The sequence below is a fragment of the Peromyscus leucopus genome, chromosome 1, assembly GCF_004664715.2.
Source record: "Peromyscus leucopus breed LL Stock chromosome 1, UCI_PerLeu_2.1, whole genome shotgun sequence".
Lineage (NCBI taxonomy): Eukaryota > Metazoa > Chordata > Mammalia > Rodentia > Cricetidae > Peromyscus > Peromyscus leucopus.
In genome coordinates, this window is record NC_051063.1 from 107,441,844 (window position 1) to 107,460,914 (window position 19,071).

General features: G+C 40.3%; 1 protein-coding gene across 1 annotated transcript in view; it reads right to left on the reverse strand.

Moving 5' to 3' along the window:
- The window catches only part of Rsf1 (remodeling and spacing factor 1), a 120,359-nt gene that overhangs the window by 51,478 nt on the left and 49,810 nt on the right, over positions 1-19,071 (reverse strand). The window contains exons 3-4 of the mRNA XM_028877454.2: positions 14,863-14,955; positions 9,999-10,204 (exon numbers count right to left, since the gene is read on the reverse strand). Of these exons, the coding sequence (XP_028733287.1) occupies positions 9,999-10,204; positions 14,863-14,955 (299 nt within the window). The remainder of the gene's footprint in view (positions 1-9,998; positions 10,205-14,862; positions 14,956-19,071) is intronic.

The following is a 19,071-nucleotide window of genomic DNA, read 5'->3' on the forward strand; positions in this document are numbered from 1 at the left end:
AGGGTTTCTCTGCATAGTTTTGCGCCTTTCCTGGAGCTCACTTGGTAGCCCAGGCTGGCCTCGAACTCACAGAGATCCGCCTGCCTCTGCTTCCCGAGTGCTGGGATTAAAGGCGTGCGCCACCACCGCCCGGCCAGCTGGCTCTTTCTTGGCACCCTAGGACTTTCTCCATCATAGCTCTCATGCATTGTCTTAGCATTTATGGTCCTGTGTCTTTCTCCCACAAAATAAAGCACATCTTAACATAAATATAGCAAATAGTTTACATTAATTTGCATTATGGTCTAGAGTGCAGCAACATTTATTCTGTCTCTTCATATCAACTATATGCTATTGAGGTGGTTAAAAATGAAAAGTGAGAGTGTCAATAGCCTTTTATTAAAAACCAAGAAAATAGAGGCATGTTAGCAATGCCAACAATGTTACTAATAAGAAAACACTAATTAGCAATCTTTAAAGCACTCAAACCCAAAGGCATAGTAGTGCATGTCTATAATCCCAGCACTCAGGAGACTGGGGTAGGTAGATCACAGGTTCAAAGACAGCCTAGGCTACATAGCAAGACCTTTTCTCAAAATAAAGTGAACAAAGTAAGACATCCACAGATGTGCGACTATCTCCCTCAGGTCACAGTCAGGACTGAATTCTGGAAGGCCTGACTCCAGAGCCTACCTTTCATCTCATCATTTAACTTCCTATTTTTCTACATTTTATTTTATATTAATAGTTGTAGCATTTCTTTGGCCTAAATTTGTGTCAATCCTCCTGCCTCTTCCTCCCAAGTACTAGAATTGTAAAGCAGACACCATCACACCCCGCACAGGGCCCACCTTCTTAATCATTATTTTATTAGCAACACAGCTAATGTCCTGACAGGTTTAGAGGTGGCTCCGTGGTTAAGAGCACTCTCTGCCCTTGCAGAGGACTTGAGTTCAGTTCCCAGTACCACATCGGACAGCTCACAACCTGGAATTCCAGTTCCAGGGGATGCAGCACCCTCTTCTGAACTCTGTGGAGACCTGCATTCACACATGGATAATTCTCAATACATATATAAACATAATTAAGAACAATAAAAAATTTTAAAAACATTCTGACAGTCTATAAATAGAGGTACTATTATTAGAGGAAAATTATATTCACTACTTAGAATTCAATTTTCTGTAAATGACTGTTAAAACCACAATCAACTGAAACATATTTTTAGAGCTCCAACTCATTTTTTCTTGTAAAATTGTATTGCTTTGAAATCATGTCTTCTATCAAGAGCATGATTCTCCTATCTCAGTCTCAGAAATGTTGGGGTTACCGGCTTTTCCACCACGCCAGTGTTAAAATAAACATTTAAATCAGTTACTTTGACAAGGACACTCACAGTACTAGTAATTCTTGTTGCTGTGAACAATATCTGACAAAGAGCAACAGAAGAAGGGTTCCTCCGGCTTTAGTCTGAAGGGATACAGCCATCGTGGCTGGGAAGAGGCGGAGGTAAGAGCAGGGGGCAGTCAGGAGGTAGAGAACAGACAGAGGAGGTCAGAGCTGCCAAACCTCAGGTGCTGGTCCTTCTGACTCACTTCCTCAGGCTGGTTTCTCCATCTCTTAAAGATTCCATAATTTCCCCAAAACAGTACCACTAGTTGGCACTAGCTGGGGACCAAGTGTTCAGAACATGAGTGGGGCTGGGGTGGGAGGTGGAAGACACAGATATATATCCAAACACTAACACATACGTTTAAACCATCATTATCAAGATACTACTGAAGACAACATTAGTATCACAAAAATATTCCCTCATGTCCCTTCTTACTGAATCCCTTTTCTCACCAAAGCAAGAAATATGGTGCTTTGTTTTTGAGACAGGGTTTCACTAGGTAACCCAAGCTGGCCCAGAATTCACTAGGTAGTCCAGGCTAGGCTAAAACTTAAGATCCTTCTGCCTCAGTTTCCTGAGCACTGAAACTGAAGGTGTATGAAACCACACCTGGCGGCAATCAGAGTTTTGAATAGTATAATCATCTTTTTTTAAGTCTTGTTAATACCAAACTTAAACAAATGCAATCAAACAGTATGTGCTTTTTGCTTCTTTCACAAAGAGAATTTTTGAGAAAATTCCTATCATATGAGATCATTCCTTTTTATTGCTGGTAGTAATCTATTCTGTGAGTACTGTTAGGAAGAATGATGTTGTACCAAGTATGGCAGCTGATGTAGTGGTTTCAATGCCAGTCTGGGCTACAGAATAAGACACTGTATCAAAATTCAAAAGCAAGCAAAGAATAAAGACTTGATGAAACTGCTTATATAAACCTTGTCTTTAACGTAAGTACAAAGGAATGAAACTGATGTTATAAGTTTATTAATTTGAAGACATCACCAAACTGTTAGTTAGCTAAACTGGTTGCAGTACTTATTCTGAGTAATGTTCATGTGTTCATTTTAGTGGAGATAAAGTCATACCTAACTGTGGTTTTCACTGGAATTCTCATTTGTTCATTTTAATATTAGCTATATGTATATCTTTATGAAATAACCATTCAACTGTCCACATCAATTTTTCTTCTGTATTAGAGTTAGGATCTGAACATTTTCTATAGTGTCCCTCTGATTCTAAAGAGGCACCGGATTGAGTCTTGTCTACTTGAGATCTCTGTGCTAAAATTCCCTTGTCCCTGATGACCTACTAACACATTTGTCAGTCTATATTTTAAAGTTCTTTTTCTTTCATAAAGAAATTATCCTGGGTAGAGAGATGGCTTAGCAGTTAAGAGCACTGGCTGCTCTTCCAGAGGACCTGGGTTCAATCCCATGATAGCTCGCCACTGTCTGTAACTCCAGCTCCAGGTGTTCCGATACCTTCACACAGATACACATGCAGGCAAAAACCAATGCACATAAAGTAAAAATAAATGCACTGAAGAATTAAAGAAAGAAAGAAAATTTTAAAATGGTTTATTTTTTAAAGAAGTTTTACTGTGGTGAATAATATTATGTATATTATTTGATCAGTTGTAAAAAAAAAAAAGTATTTTCTGTGCTTTTATCGTCCCTTCCCAAGGCCTAAACTAGTGAAGAAGTAACTGTAATAAACATTCTTCCGGTGTGATACAAACTGAAAGAAGTAAGTACCAACAGGGCTCACACAGTCTGTTGTGAGATTTGTTACTGATACCTAAACTCCATAACACTGCCATTTTGGAAAGACTCCACATGCTAACACCTAACTCTATAAAATTTAACTTTTACCTCAATTCTCATGAGTATATAAAATGATTTTCAATGTGGAATATTGCATAACACATATGTGCATTAACTACGTCGAATGTGCCTCATATATTTATATTAATTCTGCAATAAGCTGAAATAGACACTGGTATACAACAATAGTTGTTGTTGTTGTTGTTTAAGGTGGATATGGGTGTGCATGCAGGTTGAAGACAGACAAGGACTTTTTGTGCCTTCCTGGATTGATTTCCACTTTCTATATTGATGCAGAGTCTTTCAATTGAACCCAGAGATGGCTCCTCCAGGGATGCTGAGCCCACAAGCAGCAAGTACTTTATACTCCAGTCATGTCCAGCCCAACAGAAGTTCTAAAACTCTGGTAATACACTCATGTTAAACTGTCAGTAGCTGATAAATACACAAAACTATCACTTATGGTGGGTTTTCAGTTTTAGAAAAACACTGCACTTAGTTTTGAGTTGGCAATGTTCAGTTATGCCTCTGAACTTACCAGTCATTAACAAGGCTCACTTACTACTAATTTTAAAAACCAGAATTCTAAAGAGTAGATAATTCTTGTTAAATTTAAGTATCTGCTCAAGATGATACACAAACATATTCCAAACACTGGCTGATCACTAAGAATAAGAATGTTATTCAGCACTGGAGAGATGGCTCAGTGGTTAAGAGCACTGGCTGCTCTTCCAGAGGTCCTGAGTTCAATTCCCAGCACTCACATAGCAGCTTACAACTGTCTATAACTGTAGTTTCATGAATTCCAATGCCTCATTCTGCTGTGTAGATGTACATGCAGAGAAAAGCATCCATATACATAAAGAAATATCTTTTTTAAAAACGTTATTCAAACAACAAGAGAAAAGTACTACTTTAAAGGATTTGTTTCAAGGAAAGGAAACTAGCCTTTTCATTTCCTTAGTAAAAAATAATATTCTCTAGTTAACAATAACAACAAAAACAACCCAAGTGTGGCCTAAAAAGTAAAAAAGCCAAAATTCTACTTGTACTGCTTGTTTTTCCTTATCACCTGCCTCTTCTCTCTCTCTCCTCTCTTCTCTCTCTCTCTCTCTTTCTCTTTCTCTCTCTCTCTCCCTCCCCCCTCCTCCCCCCTCCCCCCTCCTCTCTCTCTCTCTCTCTCTCTCTCTCTCTCTCTCTCTCTGAGACAGGGTTTCTCCGTATAACAGCCCTGGCTGTCCTGGAACTGGCTTCATAGCCCAGGCTGGCCTCAAACTCAAGAGATTCTCCTGCCTCTGCCTCCTGAGTGCTGGCAAGCCACCAGCATCCGGCTGATTAATGCCTCTTTTAAAACTCACTTTGCATAAGCCAGGTTTAATTAGAACACCTCAACAGCATCTACCATCCAGAAGACAATCATTTCTCTGTAATATAAAAGTAAATGCTCTTGGTTCTTTGGAACTCAGTTCTGCTATATCTCAACCCTTTTAATCCCATCACAGATTTTCCCCAAATTAATCCATTATATGTTTAAAGAAAGACATCTGATGCAAGCTGCAAAAATATACAAAGTAGGACTTTAGCTGATTATGACAAAGCCTGTAAGAAGCCAAGCCTTCCAGAGGTCAAGCTGAGGCTCCAGGAGCCTTGGTAATATTTGGCTTTTGATTATCAGCCGTTTCCTGCTATGAGTTTCTTGTGTGCTATTGTAGCTTTTCCACCATCTATTGGGCACCATTTCCCCTCTACTAAAGGAATACTTAGATAACCTTGTGCACTGACAGCTATGCACAGCCAGAACCCCAGTTCAAGCCTCCCTGTAATTATCGTCATTGGCAGCATCTGGCCAGGTCCTTCCCCAGACAGAAGAAAGTACTTTATCAGAGATACCTCTGTACTCTCTAAGAACAGACTTAATTGTCCAGACTACCCATTTGAGAAGGCCTGGCGGATGTGCCAATTAAGCTTAACTTCCTCCTTTCTCAAATCTTACCTCTAGTTCCAGATCCCCCTTTAACTATCACTAGAGGCATCTAGCTGTACACAAGTTGCCTAGCGACCGAACACACCTTGCCCCACCCAGCAGGGGGAAAAAAAAAAAACACGGCAAATAGCTTGGACAGATAGGAGCCACAGGAAAAAAGAAGTCAGTTTTATTTTCTCCCATTGACCTAGCAACTTACAGATTCTTAACATTTTCTACCAATCACGTTTAAGATTATAGTTGAGCACATAATATCCCTCTTCTTAGATATTACCTGAATTTAGCCTAGAGTTAATTCATTAGTCACTTCCCTTGTGGGTTGCAAATAATAACAATTACTGCCCCTCTATGTGATTCTTATCACCCCTCCGTTTGGCCCTGGAAGCCTGGTGGTCACTGCCTGAGGAAAATTCTTGCCTGCCTTTATGACCCTGTAGAATTCAAGCCTGGTGACCTCGCTTGACCAGGGGATTGCTATTGCTTGGGTTTATAACTGGACTCCTGAGAGACTTGAGGAGGACAGAGAGACAGAGAACAGAGAGGGATAAGGAGGATTTTGACCAGAGAGTATGTGTGGACGTGTGGATGAGATGGAAGATGAGGAAGAGTCAGATGGGGAAGTACTAGCTGGGTAAGAACAAGATGATAAGGACCTAGATGAGGCAGAATTAAGACGAGAGAATTAAGATAGAACTTAGGGGGAGCAGTAGATGAATATAGAGAGAAGTCAGGCAAGAAAGGAGCTAAAGGAGAATAGAAGCTTGTAGAGAGAGAACTGACAGAGAAAAATAAAGTGTATGGACTAAGGAGTTTCATGTACATAGATTCATTTCTTTTCATCCAAGATTAGTTATTAGCTGGTTGTAGATTCTTCCCCGACCCTGGGAGGGGACTATCAAGGGGCTGGACCCCCATAGTCCTCGATAGACATCTCCATAAATTATTCTGTAACAATCCTTTACACCTTTCAATTAATATTCTTCCTATTCAATTAGTGTTCTTCCCATAAGGAGTTTATTGTACTAAATATTTTCTCTTCAAGTTTGGGATCAGAACTTAACTATATTCCAGGTATGACATCATCATAAGTGAGATGATACCTCACCTTACTTTGTGGACCCAATATATGTTAAGTACATGTTGTTAGCGGTATTAAACGGAAGGCTGCACACATGCTATGCCAGGACCCTTCACTAAACTATTACTCACCCCACCCCGTTAGCTAAAAATACCATTTTTAGGGAGAATGTGCTGGATATGAAATACAAGGCCTCCCTCGGGTAGGCAAGCACTTTGTTAATAACCATAACCCTAGACCAAGTAATTTCTTCTGTCTTGAGGCAGGGACTCTCTGCATATGGGTGTCCTTGCGATCACTATGTAAATCAGGCTGGCATCAAACTCAAAAAGATCTGCCTGTCTCTGCTAGGATTAAAGGTGTGTGCTACCACATGTGGCCAAAGGAGTATTTTTTTAAGGAAGCTAAAATACACTTTCATATTTAACTTCCATAATATGAAAGACTTAGGGGACAAGACAGTTCACAACATTTACCAGCAGCAGTTCTAATAAGTCACTAAGTTACAAGCTAGCTAAAATGCCACATCACAAGCATCTCATTAATATTAAGCATAAATACACCCAATTAAGAATCTGAGGAAGCCAGGTGGTGGCAGCACACATCTTTAATCCCAGCACTAGGGAGACAGAGGCAGGTGGATCTCTGTGAGTTCAAGGCCAGCCTGGTCTACAGAGTGAAGTCCAGGACAGCAAAGGCTACACAGGGAAACCAAAAAACCAAAACAAACAAACAAAGAAAAAAAAAAACCTGAAGAAAATTATATACACTACATACAACTAAGAGCAGTCCTGACAACATAAGGGACTTCACAAGTGAGTAGAATTCCGCTAGGGATCCTAGCTAAGCTCGTCACCACCCCATATCCTGAATTTCTTAGCATGGTGCCTACTGTACAAGTCTGACTAATGAAGTAAAGGAACTCATGTCCACCACATCTTTAAAAACTGGGTTAGTGGACATCAGAGTCACTGAACTCGATGTTTCCGAATGGTCACAAACATTTCTACAGTTCTGTAGTCAGAGTTTCTGAGCACAATGACTAAGAACAACCCAAGTGGGGTCCAGTGGTACTCAGCTTTTTAATCTCATCACTCAGGAGGCAGAGGCAGACAATTTCCAGGAGCTGAAGGCTAGTCAGGAACACATAGTAAGAGCTGGGTCTCCAAAAACAACAGCAATAAACAGATTCATAAAGGTAAAAGGAACCTGCTACAACTTCACAAAACAAATTCCTCTTGGTAATTAAAATGAGAAAACTTTCCAGCATTCTTCAGAGCACTGGCTTCTGCACACTGACTGTATCTCATCATTTGATGTTTACCAGAAATGAATATTAACACACGAAAAGGGAATTTCTGTTTAGTTTTGGGTTTGGATGTTTTGGTTCTGTTTGATTTTCATCTTCTTTTTGAGACAAAATTTTTGTAGCCTTGGCTGGCTTTAAATCTACTGTGTAGTTAAGGATAACCCTGAATTTCTTTTTTCTCTCTCTTTCTCTCTCTCTCTCTCTCTCTCTCTCTCTCTCTCCCTCCTCCCTCCCTCCCTCCCTCCCTCCCTTCCTCCCTCCGTTGTTTGTTTGTTTTTTGGGGGGACAGGGTTTCTCTGTGTAGTTTTGGTGCCTGTCCTGGATCTTGCTCTGTAGACCAGGCTGGCCTCGAACTCACAGAGATCCACCTGACTCTGCCTCCTGAGTGCTGGGATTAAAGGCGTGTGCCACCACCGCCCACTACCCTGAATTTCTGATTCTCCAGTTTCCACCTCGGGTTTATGTAAGCTGGAGACTGCGTGTCTAAAGAAGCATCTCTAGGAACTGCCACATCCCTACGGGCTGGTTCCTGATTTCTGAAGCCAGAAGCTGCTAGAAATAAAGCTAGTCACGGTTGAAGGGGAGGGGGGAACCCTGAGAATTTTAACCTTCAGTTGATAAATACTTCTTTCACAAAGATACAAAGTTTCAGCGTCTGGAGTTAGAAAGGTGGACAGCAAGGGTCTCTGACACCACTGTGTGCAGCAGAGACCTGAGGACCTGAGATCAAGCCCTAGAACCTACATAAAGGTGGAAAGAGAACCAACGCCCCAAAGTTGTCTTCTGACCTCCACATGTAAGCTGTAGCACATGCATGTGTCACATACAAACACACACAGTAATTGTAAAAGAAATTTACATTTTTTTTAAAAAGAAGAAAAGAGCAAATGTTTACTGAGCATACAATATGGTCCTAGCGTTATCTTTCATATAGTTCCCGTAACAGCTTGTAGGAAGTATTATTATCTTAACATAAGGCTGGCAAGATGGTTCAGTGGGTAAAGTGCTTGCCAGGAAAATAGGAGGACCAGAGTTTTTACAGCTGGAATCCACATAAATGCCTAGTGGCATGGCAGCCCACCTGTGATCCAGCACTCAGGAAGCAGACAGGGGATCCTGAAGCAAGCTGGCTAGCCATACAAGCCATATTGGACAGCTCTGACTTCAACTGAGAGACCATGCCTCAATGAACAAGGAGGAGGGCAAGTGGGGAAGACTCCTGATGTCACCTCCAGCCAACACATTAATGTACACAGTGTGCTCACACACATGCAAACACACATACAACACACATGCATACCAATACACAGAAACATATGCAAAAAATAAATGAAGCACAGGAAAATAACAGAGATAGGAAGGAATGTGTCTATATGAGGTAAAAAGTTAAACCCAGATTCAAAAACACATATTGGCTAAAATAACTGCATCGTAGACATACTTAACAGTGTGCATGAGAAACTATTTTAAGGGTATAGTAAACATAAGCAATAGTAAACATGATTCTGTGTTATATTTTCTTGATCTATAAAACAGGAAGAACAGTTTTTTGAAGCATGTAAGGCTGCTATGGGGAACAGTATACCTTGTCATAAAACATCATGAAGAGAACCCTGCTAAGTGTCTACATTCACAGAGAACAATAGTGAATAAATTTTATTTTAGGAGTTTGTCGCTTACCTTCATTTAGGAACTTAGTTAAAAAAAGAACCATGTAATACCTGCGAATAACACCCATGAATTCATTCAACTCATACTTATTCTTGGAGAATGAATGCTGAATTTTACTAATAAATGAATATTATGATATTCACTAATAAAAATATGCTAAAAACAAAAGTAGGACAAAAACCAGGTAACAGTTCATGTCAAAGCAGCAACTTATAGCCAGGAGTTAGATATATCTGAGTTTCCCCTATTTTATCACATCACTAACATTTCTAAAATTTTGACATAATGTGGCTACTCATGAAATATCTATAAATAATGAGACTGCAAGATAAAAAAGTAAAAACACAAAAATCTCCGCAAAGGTTCAGTATCACACAAGAGCAAAATGTTCTCCAGAACTCCAAGAAAGAAATATACAGATAAACTGGTCAAACTGAAATACTCAGAAAAGAGAGAACTAAATGATGCTTTTGTTATATTTATATATAAGAATATTTCCATGCATATAACATACATTAATAATCAGATCATAACATTTTGAGCACAAAGTATATGTCCTGATATGATATGGACTGAAATGCTATTTAAATTTATTTGGCAAATATTAAGTAGCCACTATGGACATTGTGCTGAGTCCTAGAATAGCCATAGAAAATTTGTCAATTCCCATTAAGAAAAAGACCATTCTAGCCTCATAGATCACATTCCAGTAGAGAAGAGATCTAAGAAAGCAATACGTAAAGATATCCCTATAAAGGTACCTGACAATGCATTTCCAAGAAGAGCCATCTTGATCATCTTGTTCTTCTATGTACATCCTGACATTGTGGTCTTGATCCAACTGGTACCAGTACATGAGGCCATCTTTGTCTCGCCCAATTGGCTGGAGACGCATGGTATCAGCATCCTCTTCATTAATTATATTCTTGAATTTAAGATTGTCATCAAACTGACATTCACAGAGATACTGAAAAACAGTTATACTGTGGCTTAAAATACTGTAAAACACTTCTCTAATAAATATGATATACTTTCAAGAGTGATTCAGGGACAGAGCTGAGAGATCACAGTTCATTTATTTTGCACTATGCTTTCAACTTATTATGTAGAATCTGCTTAAATAATCAACATAATAGGCATAAATTTGAAGGTAACATTTTAATTTTACACCAATGTAGAGTCTTAACACAATCACTTATTCACAATCAAGTTATACTGATAAAACAGTAAGTTTATGTGCACTAAAAGCTCTCCAATTATACCACTGTATAACACTATTTATATTTTCACAAACTATTAATGTAATTGGCAAACAAAAACCATACACATATGATTCATTATACAATGTAGAATGATTAGTTCAAGCATACTTTGTGATGAGAACACTTAAAATCTATGAACAGTTTTTAACTATATAATTACAATCACCTTCAACCCAACTAACTGAAACTTTTGTAAGTTTACCCCAAATCTTTCCAATCTGATTGCTAACACACTGACCAGGGCTAACCACCACTGTATTCCTGACTCTTTAAAATTCTACGTTCAAGTGGGAACATGGTGTAATTTCTTTCTGTGCCTGGCTTACTACACTTACCCTGGCTTACTACACTTAACATACTGTCCTCCTGATTTAAAAATGTTTTAAATTACATTTTTACTTATTTTCTTTATGTGTATGTGGGGGATACATGTCACAGCTTGCATGTACAGGTCAGAGGACAACCTGTGGGAACAAGTTCTCACCTTCCACCAGGTGGGTCCCAGGACTGAACTCATGTCTTCAGACTGGAGAATAGCTGCTTTTACCCAATGAGCCATATACCAGCACCTTTCTTTAAAAGACTACACTGCATCGCAGAATGTGCATGTGTGTTCATTCATGCCTTTCTTATTCACGAAGGCTCATCGATATTGCGATTACTGCTGTAGTGCACACAAGAGCACCACATGGGTTAAAGGCTGACGTCATTTCCACAGGATTTAGAGCCAGAGGTGGAAGTGCTGAATCCCTTGGTCATTCCACCTAAACATTTCTTAGCAAACTGCCACCCATTTTGTTCCTAGGCCGTATTTTTAAAAATCCTAATTTTCCTTTACTCTGAAGGCTGCAGGACAAGGACTTCTTGAGTTTAAGATAATTTGCAAAATAGTAAAGTCCAGTGGCGCACAATGTGTTGGCAAAAGTTTCTACCTAAAACCTGAGAAATTCTAAAATGGAGCTAAAAACAGCTTCCTAATTGTCTCTCTCAAATGAGCAGCAGCTGCCGGTTTGAGGTACTGGCGGGTTCCTGGCGTGTGCGCTCGATCTGCAGTATGGCGGGAATGAGGCCTCTGCAAGTGGCACATTAAGCTGCATGGTGGATTTAGCCTTTACTAGTACAAAACAAAAAGAGGTTTCTGGGCTACACGCTGCTTGGATAAAAGCACAGACCCACGATGGCTCCCAGAGCTGGCGGAAAACGTACCACCGCCATGTTGGGAAGCTGAAATGGGAGGAGCCAGCAGCCACAGCGCCGTTTCAGGCTTAGAAGGCTGCAATTTAAAGCAATAGGCTCAAGGTAATATAAAACATAAGCCACAAAAAGATGGCTACCACACTGAGAATCTGGATTATGTTCTCTTTGAAGAGAAACATTTGATTGCAAAAGCTGTTGAGTTATGCCAAAATGTGTATTTTAAAGGTACCTTAACTTCAAAATTTGGATGTAAGGATATGTTGCTTTGGAAAGGAGGCTCTGCTTTTGTTTCCACAGAAAGCCAGAGGCTATGGATTTGTTCCAGATTAAGATACATCAGGTTTGACCAGCCAAGACCACCTGAAAGGTCTCCGATGACACCATGGCCCACATGATCCAACATCCAGAATCGTTTCAAGTCACGGACTACTCCATGATCCTAAAATTTTCTTTGTGTCCCCATAAGATACAGCGCCCCCCTCCAGCAGGAAGTAGTAAGAGAAGCTACACCCAAATTCCCAAATATACCAAGCTGGCTTTGGAGATGTATAAAAGTTAAAACCTTCCTTTTAAAAAAAAGAAAGGGAAGTGCTGTGGGACGGTCTATATGTCAAATTGCTCTGATTGGTCAATAAATAAAACACTGGTTGGCCAGTGGCCAGGCAGCAAGTAGGTGGGACAAGGAGAGAGGAGAATTCTGGGAAGCAGAAGGCTGAGGCGGGGAGACACTGCAGCCGCACCATGACCAGCAGCATGTGAAGATGCCGGTAAGCCACCAGCCACGTGGCAAGGTATAGATTTATGGAAATGGATTAATTTAAGCTATAAGAACAGTTAGCAAAAGCTGCCACGGCCATACAGTTTGTAAGCAATATAAGTCTCTGTGTTTACTTGGTTGGGTCTGAGCGGCTGTGGGACTGGCGGGTGACAAAGATTTGTCCTGACTGTGGGCAAGGCAGAAAAACTCAAGCTACAGTCCAGGTTCAGCCGGGCGGTGGTGGCTCATGCCTTTTATCCCAGCACTTGGGAGGCAGAGGCAGGCGGATCTCTGTGAGTTCGAGGCCAGTCTGGTCTACAAAGTGAGTTTCAGCAAAGGCGCAAAACTACACAGAGAAACCCTGCCTCGAAAAACCAAAAAAAAAAAGTAAAGTCCAGGTTCAAACAAATAAAAAACCAAGACAAATTTGGGCACACTACAAATATAAATGCTTAAGTAGACAGGGCACCTCAGAAGGTCTGCTACACGCATCCTGTAGACTTTTCATGTGAGCCGGAAGAGTAATTAATATCTATTAACAACAGCTACGCCGGCCGGTGGTGGCGCACGCCTTTAATCCCAGCACTCGGGAGGCAGAGCAGGCGGATCTCTGTGAGTTCGAGCAGCTGGCTACCAAGTGAGCTCAGAAAGCGAAAGCTACACAGAGAAACCCTGTCTCGAAAAAAAAAAAAAAAAAAAAAAAAAAAACAACAGCTACTCCTTAGCGGTATCTTATATACACACTGACATTGTGTATTAAGAATCACTTAGCCACTGGGCGGTGGTGGCACACACCTTTAATCCCGGCACTCGGAGGCAGAGACCAGCCTGGTTTATAGAGTGAGTTCCAGGATAGCCAGGGATACACAGAGAAACCCTGTCTGGAAAAAAAATAATAATAATAAAAAATAAACAAATAAACAAAAAACAAATCTCCAAAAAAGCTTGACGTCTTTTGAATAAGGATGCTACTGACAAAGCACTGTGAAATCTTAAAGTAACAAAGACCTCACTCACTTTTTCACATATTAGCTTCTTCTGTTTTACGGACCATTGGTTAGAAAGTAGGAAATATAAGGAAACAGAAGAAAATTCAAACTTGAAAGAAACCCTATGTTGAGATTGAGAGGACCCATTTTTGTTGTTTTGTTTTTTCGAGACAGGGTTTCTCTGTGTAGTTTTGGTGCCTGTCCTGGATCTTACTCTGTAGCCCAGGCTGGCCTCGAACTCACAGAGATCCTCCTGGCTCTGCCTCCTGAGTGCTGGGATTAAAGGCGTGCACACACCACCACCACCACCACCACCACCACCACCACCACCACCACCACCACCCAGCATGAGAGAACCCATTTTAATTGAATATTTTCGTTACATGAAGGTTTTATTAACATAATGGCATGCCCTTAGTTATCTGGAAAACAATGAGGTCTTAAAATTTTTATTAAATTATTATTATTTTTATTATTATTATTTACCCACAGTCTGGAACATACAGTGATTGATGAAGGTGACAGCTGAAACAATGATCAATGCTTCCCTATTCTGTTACTATATCTCTCATCAGAATTAAAACTTAATACTTGATACTGTAAAGACAATCCTTAAAAGTAGTACAGACAAGAACTGACTCTCATGTGTGGTTGTGCATGTGCACTTTTTCCGTGTGTGTAGGAGTTCTTGCACATGGAGGCCAGTGGCTAATGTGGGCTACATCTTCTTAGACTGTTCTCCATTTTTGATTGAAACCGGTCCCTCACTGATCCCAGAGCTCACAGCTTTGCATGGTGTACCCGCTATTCAGCTTGCCTCCCAAGGGTTGGGACTATAGGCAGGCTGACCCTACCTGGCTTTTAAGTGGGTTCTGGAGATCTGAGCTCTGATCCCCGTGCTTGTCTGGCAAGGACTTTATCTGCAAAGCCATCTCATCAGCCCAGAAGAGACTTTTTAACCATGAAAAACAAGAAAGGAAGGACCCTAATGTTCCTTCAATTATAAAATGTTCACTGTACCCCCACCTCTTGCGTTCTGTTGGGATGTAAGAAACAGCCCAGGCTGGCCTCAAATTCAGGATCTTCCTGAATCAGCCTCCCAATTACTGAGATTATGGGTGTGCACAGCCATACTCAGTTTCCTTTTGCTTCAGATTTTGTTGTTACCTCTACTTACTTACTTTTTAGTGGGCACACTTGCATACTCTAGCACACATGTGAAGACAGAGGACAACTTTCTAGAGTCATTTCTCGTTTTCTGCCATGTAGGTCCCAGGGATGCAACTCAGGTTGTTAGACTTGGTGGCAGTACTTTTACCACTGACTACCTTGCTGACCCTTGGTGTTCTTTACTTTGTAATTTAGGAGTCAAAGTAAACTTAAAAAAGAAAGTGACTGCAACAAAGAATACATGCATTACCTTTAAGAGTGCTAGTTTGCACTCCACACTCATTTCAAGATAGCCTTTCTTCTCCATCTCCCATGCCCAGGTACTGTTAAACTCTTGGCAGATCTGTAAGAGAAAATGAATAGCTTAATATATGAAAAAAAAAAAATTCTGTTGACATCTGTTAGACTTTGGAATTGGAATGTCCCCCAACAGTTCAGGTGTTGGAAATTTATGAATTTAGTAGGTGGGGGCTAGCTGTAAAAGTAGGTCACTGAAGGGTATATTGTCATCTCTGTTTCCTGTGCCCACTTCTGCTTCTGGGATCCCATGGGGTGAAGAAGACTGCTGCACCACATACCCCGACATGATGCTCTGCCTCCACAGGCCCCGAAACAGCAGGGCCAATGACCCTGCACCAAAACTTCTGAAACCAAGAGCCAGAATCAATCTTCCCTTGTTCTGGTTGGTTTTCCTAGCCACTTCATCACAGCATCATAAAGCTGAGTAGCAATAAACATTGGCTGTCTTCTATGATTATATTGTGTTCTTATTAATACACATGTAGAGAGGACAGAGTTCAGAACTGACACACCAATCCAATTCCATCTACAATGCACACTGCTTAGAGCCATCAGAAATACTTACTAATGCCTATAGCAACTTAGACAGACTCTCTGGTGCTGGAGAGACGGCTCAGTACTAGCAACACTTACTAGTCTTCTTACAGGGCACCCCAGTTCAGTTCCCAGCACCCACATGTTGGCTCACAAGCATCCATAACTCCAGCCAAAAAGGATCTGGTGCCCTCTTCTAAACCCAGAGGACACCAGGCATGCACACTGTGCACATACATATATGCTGGCAAAATACTCATACATATTAAAAAAAAAATCAATCAATCTAAAAAGCATTAACAATGACTTGAAAAAAAGACTTGTTTTCTATTCTTGTTCAACAACTTTACATGTATTTTATGGATATAATTTTTCCTCAAGAGAATGGTTATGTGACAGTCTCTCAAAGGATGAATTCCTTTTAAGGCAAGAGTGACAGCTTGTTCATCTTTATCACTAGAAAGAAGTTCAAAACCATGCCAAATTCTATAAATATATTTAATAGAACCTCTCTTCAAATCAGTGTCCTCCTGTTTATTATGGGTCTAGTAAAAACTCCACCGCTAGTCATTTTAAGACTTCAGTAACAGACTTTACCTTGAAAGTTTCAAGGTTCTTTTCCTACATAAGCACTGTAGTCAAACCAGAGACACCATAACAGACAGATGGAAGAGATGACATAGAAATGTTCCACTCAGGGCGCAGGGGTTAAGGGCACTGGCTGTTCTTCCAGAGGTCATGAGTTCAATTCCCAGCAACCACAAGATGGCTCATAACCATCTATAATGAGATCTGGTGCCCTCTTCTGGCGTGCAGGCAAAACACTGTATACATAATAAATACATATTTAAAAAAAAAAAAAAAAGAAAAAGACATGTTCCACTCAAAAGTCAGTTCAGTGTGGGTGTGGGGTCATGCCTGTACTCTGCATGATGTGGGGAGGGAAGGATCACAAGGTTCAGAAAAGCCTAGGCTACACACTGATACCTTGTCTCACACATCCACACTGCTAGTGAAGTACACTCTGTTCAACAGATCTTCACAGAATTCTTGTTTTAGATTCTTTCTTAAAAAGCTAGGAGAGTTTCCTGGCAAAATTCCAGGGCAGATATGACTTCTCTGACCAAGCATTTTTTGTTTGGTTGTTTGTTTTTCAGCAATAAAAGGAGACTAAGAATAATAATGATGATGATTTTTTTGTTTGTTGGTTTTGTTTTTCAAGATAGGGTCTCTACATAGCCCTAGCTGTCCCAGAACTCACTCTGTAGACCAGGCTAGTCTTGAACTCAGAGATCTGCCTGCCGCTGCCTTCCAAATGTGAGACCCCACACACAGCACTAATTCTGATCTTAGAGGCTGTTGAGTGAATGTAAAACATAATGCAACATGTCTGACAACGTCTTAAGGTTTTATTGTTGTTGTTTTGCTTTTTGCAATTCAGGAAAACAAGTAAGAAAATGAAGCCCAAAGCAACAGACCCAATACAAGATGAAAAATTATTCTGGAGCCAGGGCATTGGCTAAAATGCAGAGAAACACACAAGCAGGCAATAGAGAAAGCTTTAGCAACCCTTTTAATCCAGGAATAAGCTTGGGATGGACTTCCTGGAAGGGTTAACCTTTCTCAGCCTTCCCTGGTGCCAACTAGTTTAAAAAAAAAAAAACAAAAAACCAAAAAACACAGGTCAATATAAGGTAAACAGTATGATCAAAAACTATACAGAAAATGGTGAAAAATCACAGAAAGGATAATTTCCCCCATTTTCTGGTATGACACAAAACTCCCTCTAATTGGCAATGCTGTTTAGTCTATGTAAATGTGTATGTGTGTATTAATGTAACAAAGCAAATTAAAAACCTACGAGGTGCTGTGAAGGGAAAACACAGATGACACGGGGTGAACATGAAATGACTGTCTAAAGCTAGAGGAGCAGGCTCTGACCAGGTGTGTCACTCCAACAAACAAGACGCACAAGTGATGAAAAGTCTACAGCAGTCCTAGACTGTCAAGTAGTACAGCTACAGGGCTGCTAGCGTCTCAAATACTAACAGTAGTCACTACATTACTTAGGAACTCTTAAGAATTTAGATAGGAGGCCGGGCGGTGGTGGCGCACGCCTTTAATCCCAGCACTCAGGAGGCAGAGCCAGGCGGATCTCTGTGAGTTTGAGGCCAGCCTGGTCTACCAAGTGAGTTCCAGGAAAGGCGCAAAGCTACACAGAGAAACCCTGTCTCAAAAAAAAAAAAAAAAAAATTTAGAAATTTAGATAGGAAAATTTAAAACATGAAAGAGCAATGTTGTTCCCAACAGCTAATAGGTAGAAACAACCCACATGTCAACAGAAGAACTGAAAACAAAATACCGGTCCACACAATGGAATTTTACATAGCCATAGCAAGATCTGCAATACAGATGGGGGTGTGGCTCAGCTGTACAGTCGTGAGAAGGCCTCAGACCTATCCCCACTGCCCACCCACCCCACAAAGAAAAAGCAAGGAAAAAAGAAAACACAAAGCAATAACAACAAAAATGAAGAAAAAAATATATATGGCTGCCTGGATGATCTGGGAAACATGCTAATGCAAGAAACCACACAAAAGGACACCTATAACAAGATTCTATTGATTCCCAGGTGTATAAAATGTCTCAAGTACTGAAACTGAAATTCAGAGACAGAAATCAGATTAGTAGTTGATAAATATGATGATTAATGCTGTCAGCTTGACAGAATCTAGATCATCAGGACATGCCTGTGGTAGATTATCTTGGTTATAAAAATTGAAGACCCACCCACTATAGGTAGCACTATTCCCTAGCAGGAATCCCAGACTAGATAAATGGAGGAGAGCTGAGCTTAGAATGCAATCACTGACTGGATACAATGCAAACAGCTGATCCAAACTCCTGCTGCCTTGACTTTACCATCGTGATAAACTACCTCCTTTAAGCTGCTTGTCAGAGATTTTTTATCACAGCAACAGAAAAGCAACTCAGATACCAGGGGAGAAGGGGGAAATAGATAAACAGGGAGTAAGACTTAATGGGTATGGCTTTTACTTTTGAGTGCTAAAAATGTTTTGAAATTAAGATAGGTTGCAAACTCCTTGTAAATATATAAAAACAACAAACAACAACAAAACACTGAATTGTTTATTTTAAAAGTATTGATTTTGTTATTTTGAGACAGAATCTCACATAATACACAACGACCTCAAATTTACTATGTAGCTAAGGCTGACTCTGAACTTCTGATCCTTCTGTCTCTGTATCTCAAGAACCAAGATTACAGATGTGTGCCACCACACCTGGAAAAACCATCAACTTTATGAAATGTAAAAAAAAAAACATCTAAAATGTCCAAATGTGTTGTGTTCTTATCCATAGGAAGGAAATGAGGCAAAGAGGCTGTATTCCACCTAGTAAGTGAGACAACTGAATTAACTGTTAAAAATATATTTCATGTACCAGTAGAAATCAGCTTCCACCAAGAGATCTGTGGCTACAGAAAACTAGATTTATTTATAAACCTGCAAATTTACCAGAACTAAGCCATAACTATCTCCACATAACGTTAAACACGGTAATTGTTCAGGAGGACTGAAGTAACTATGAGCACTGATAGCAA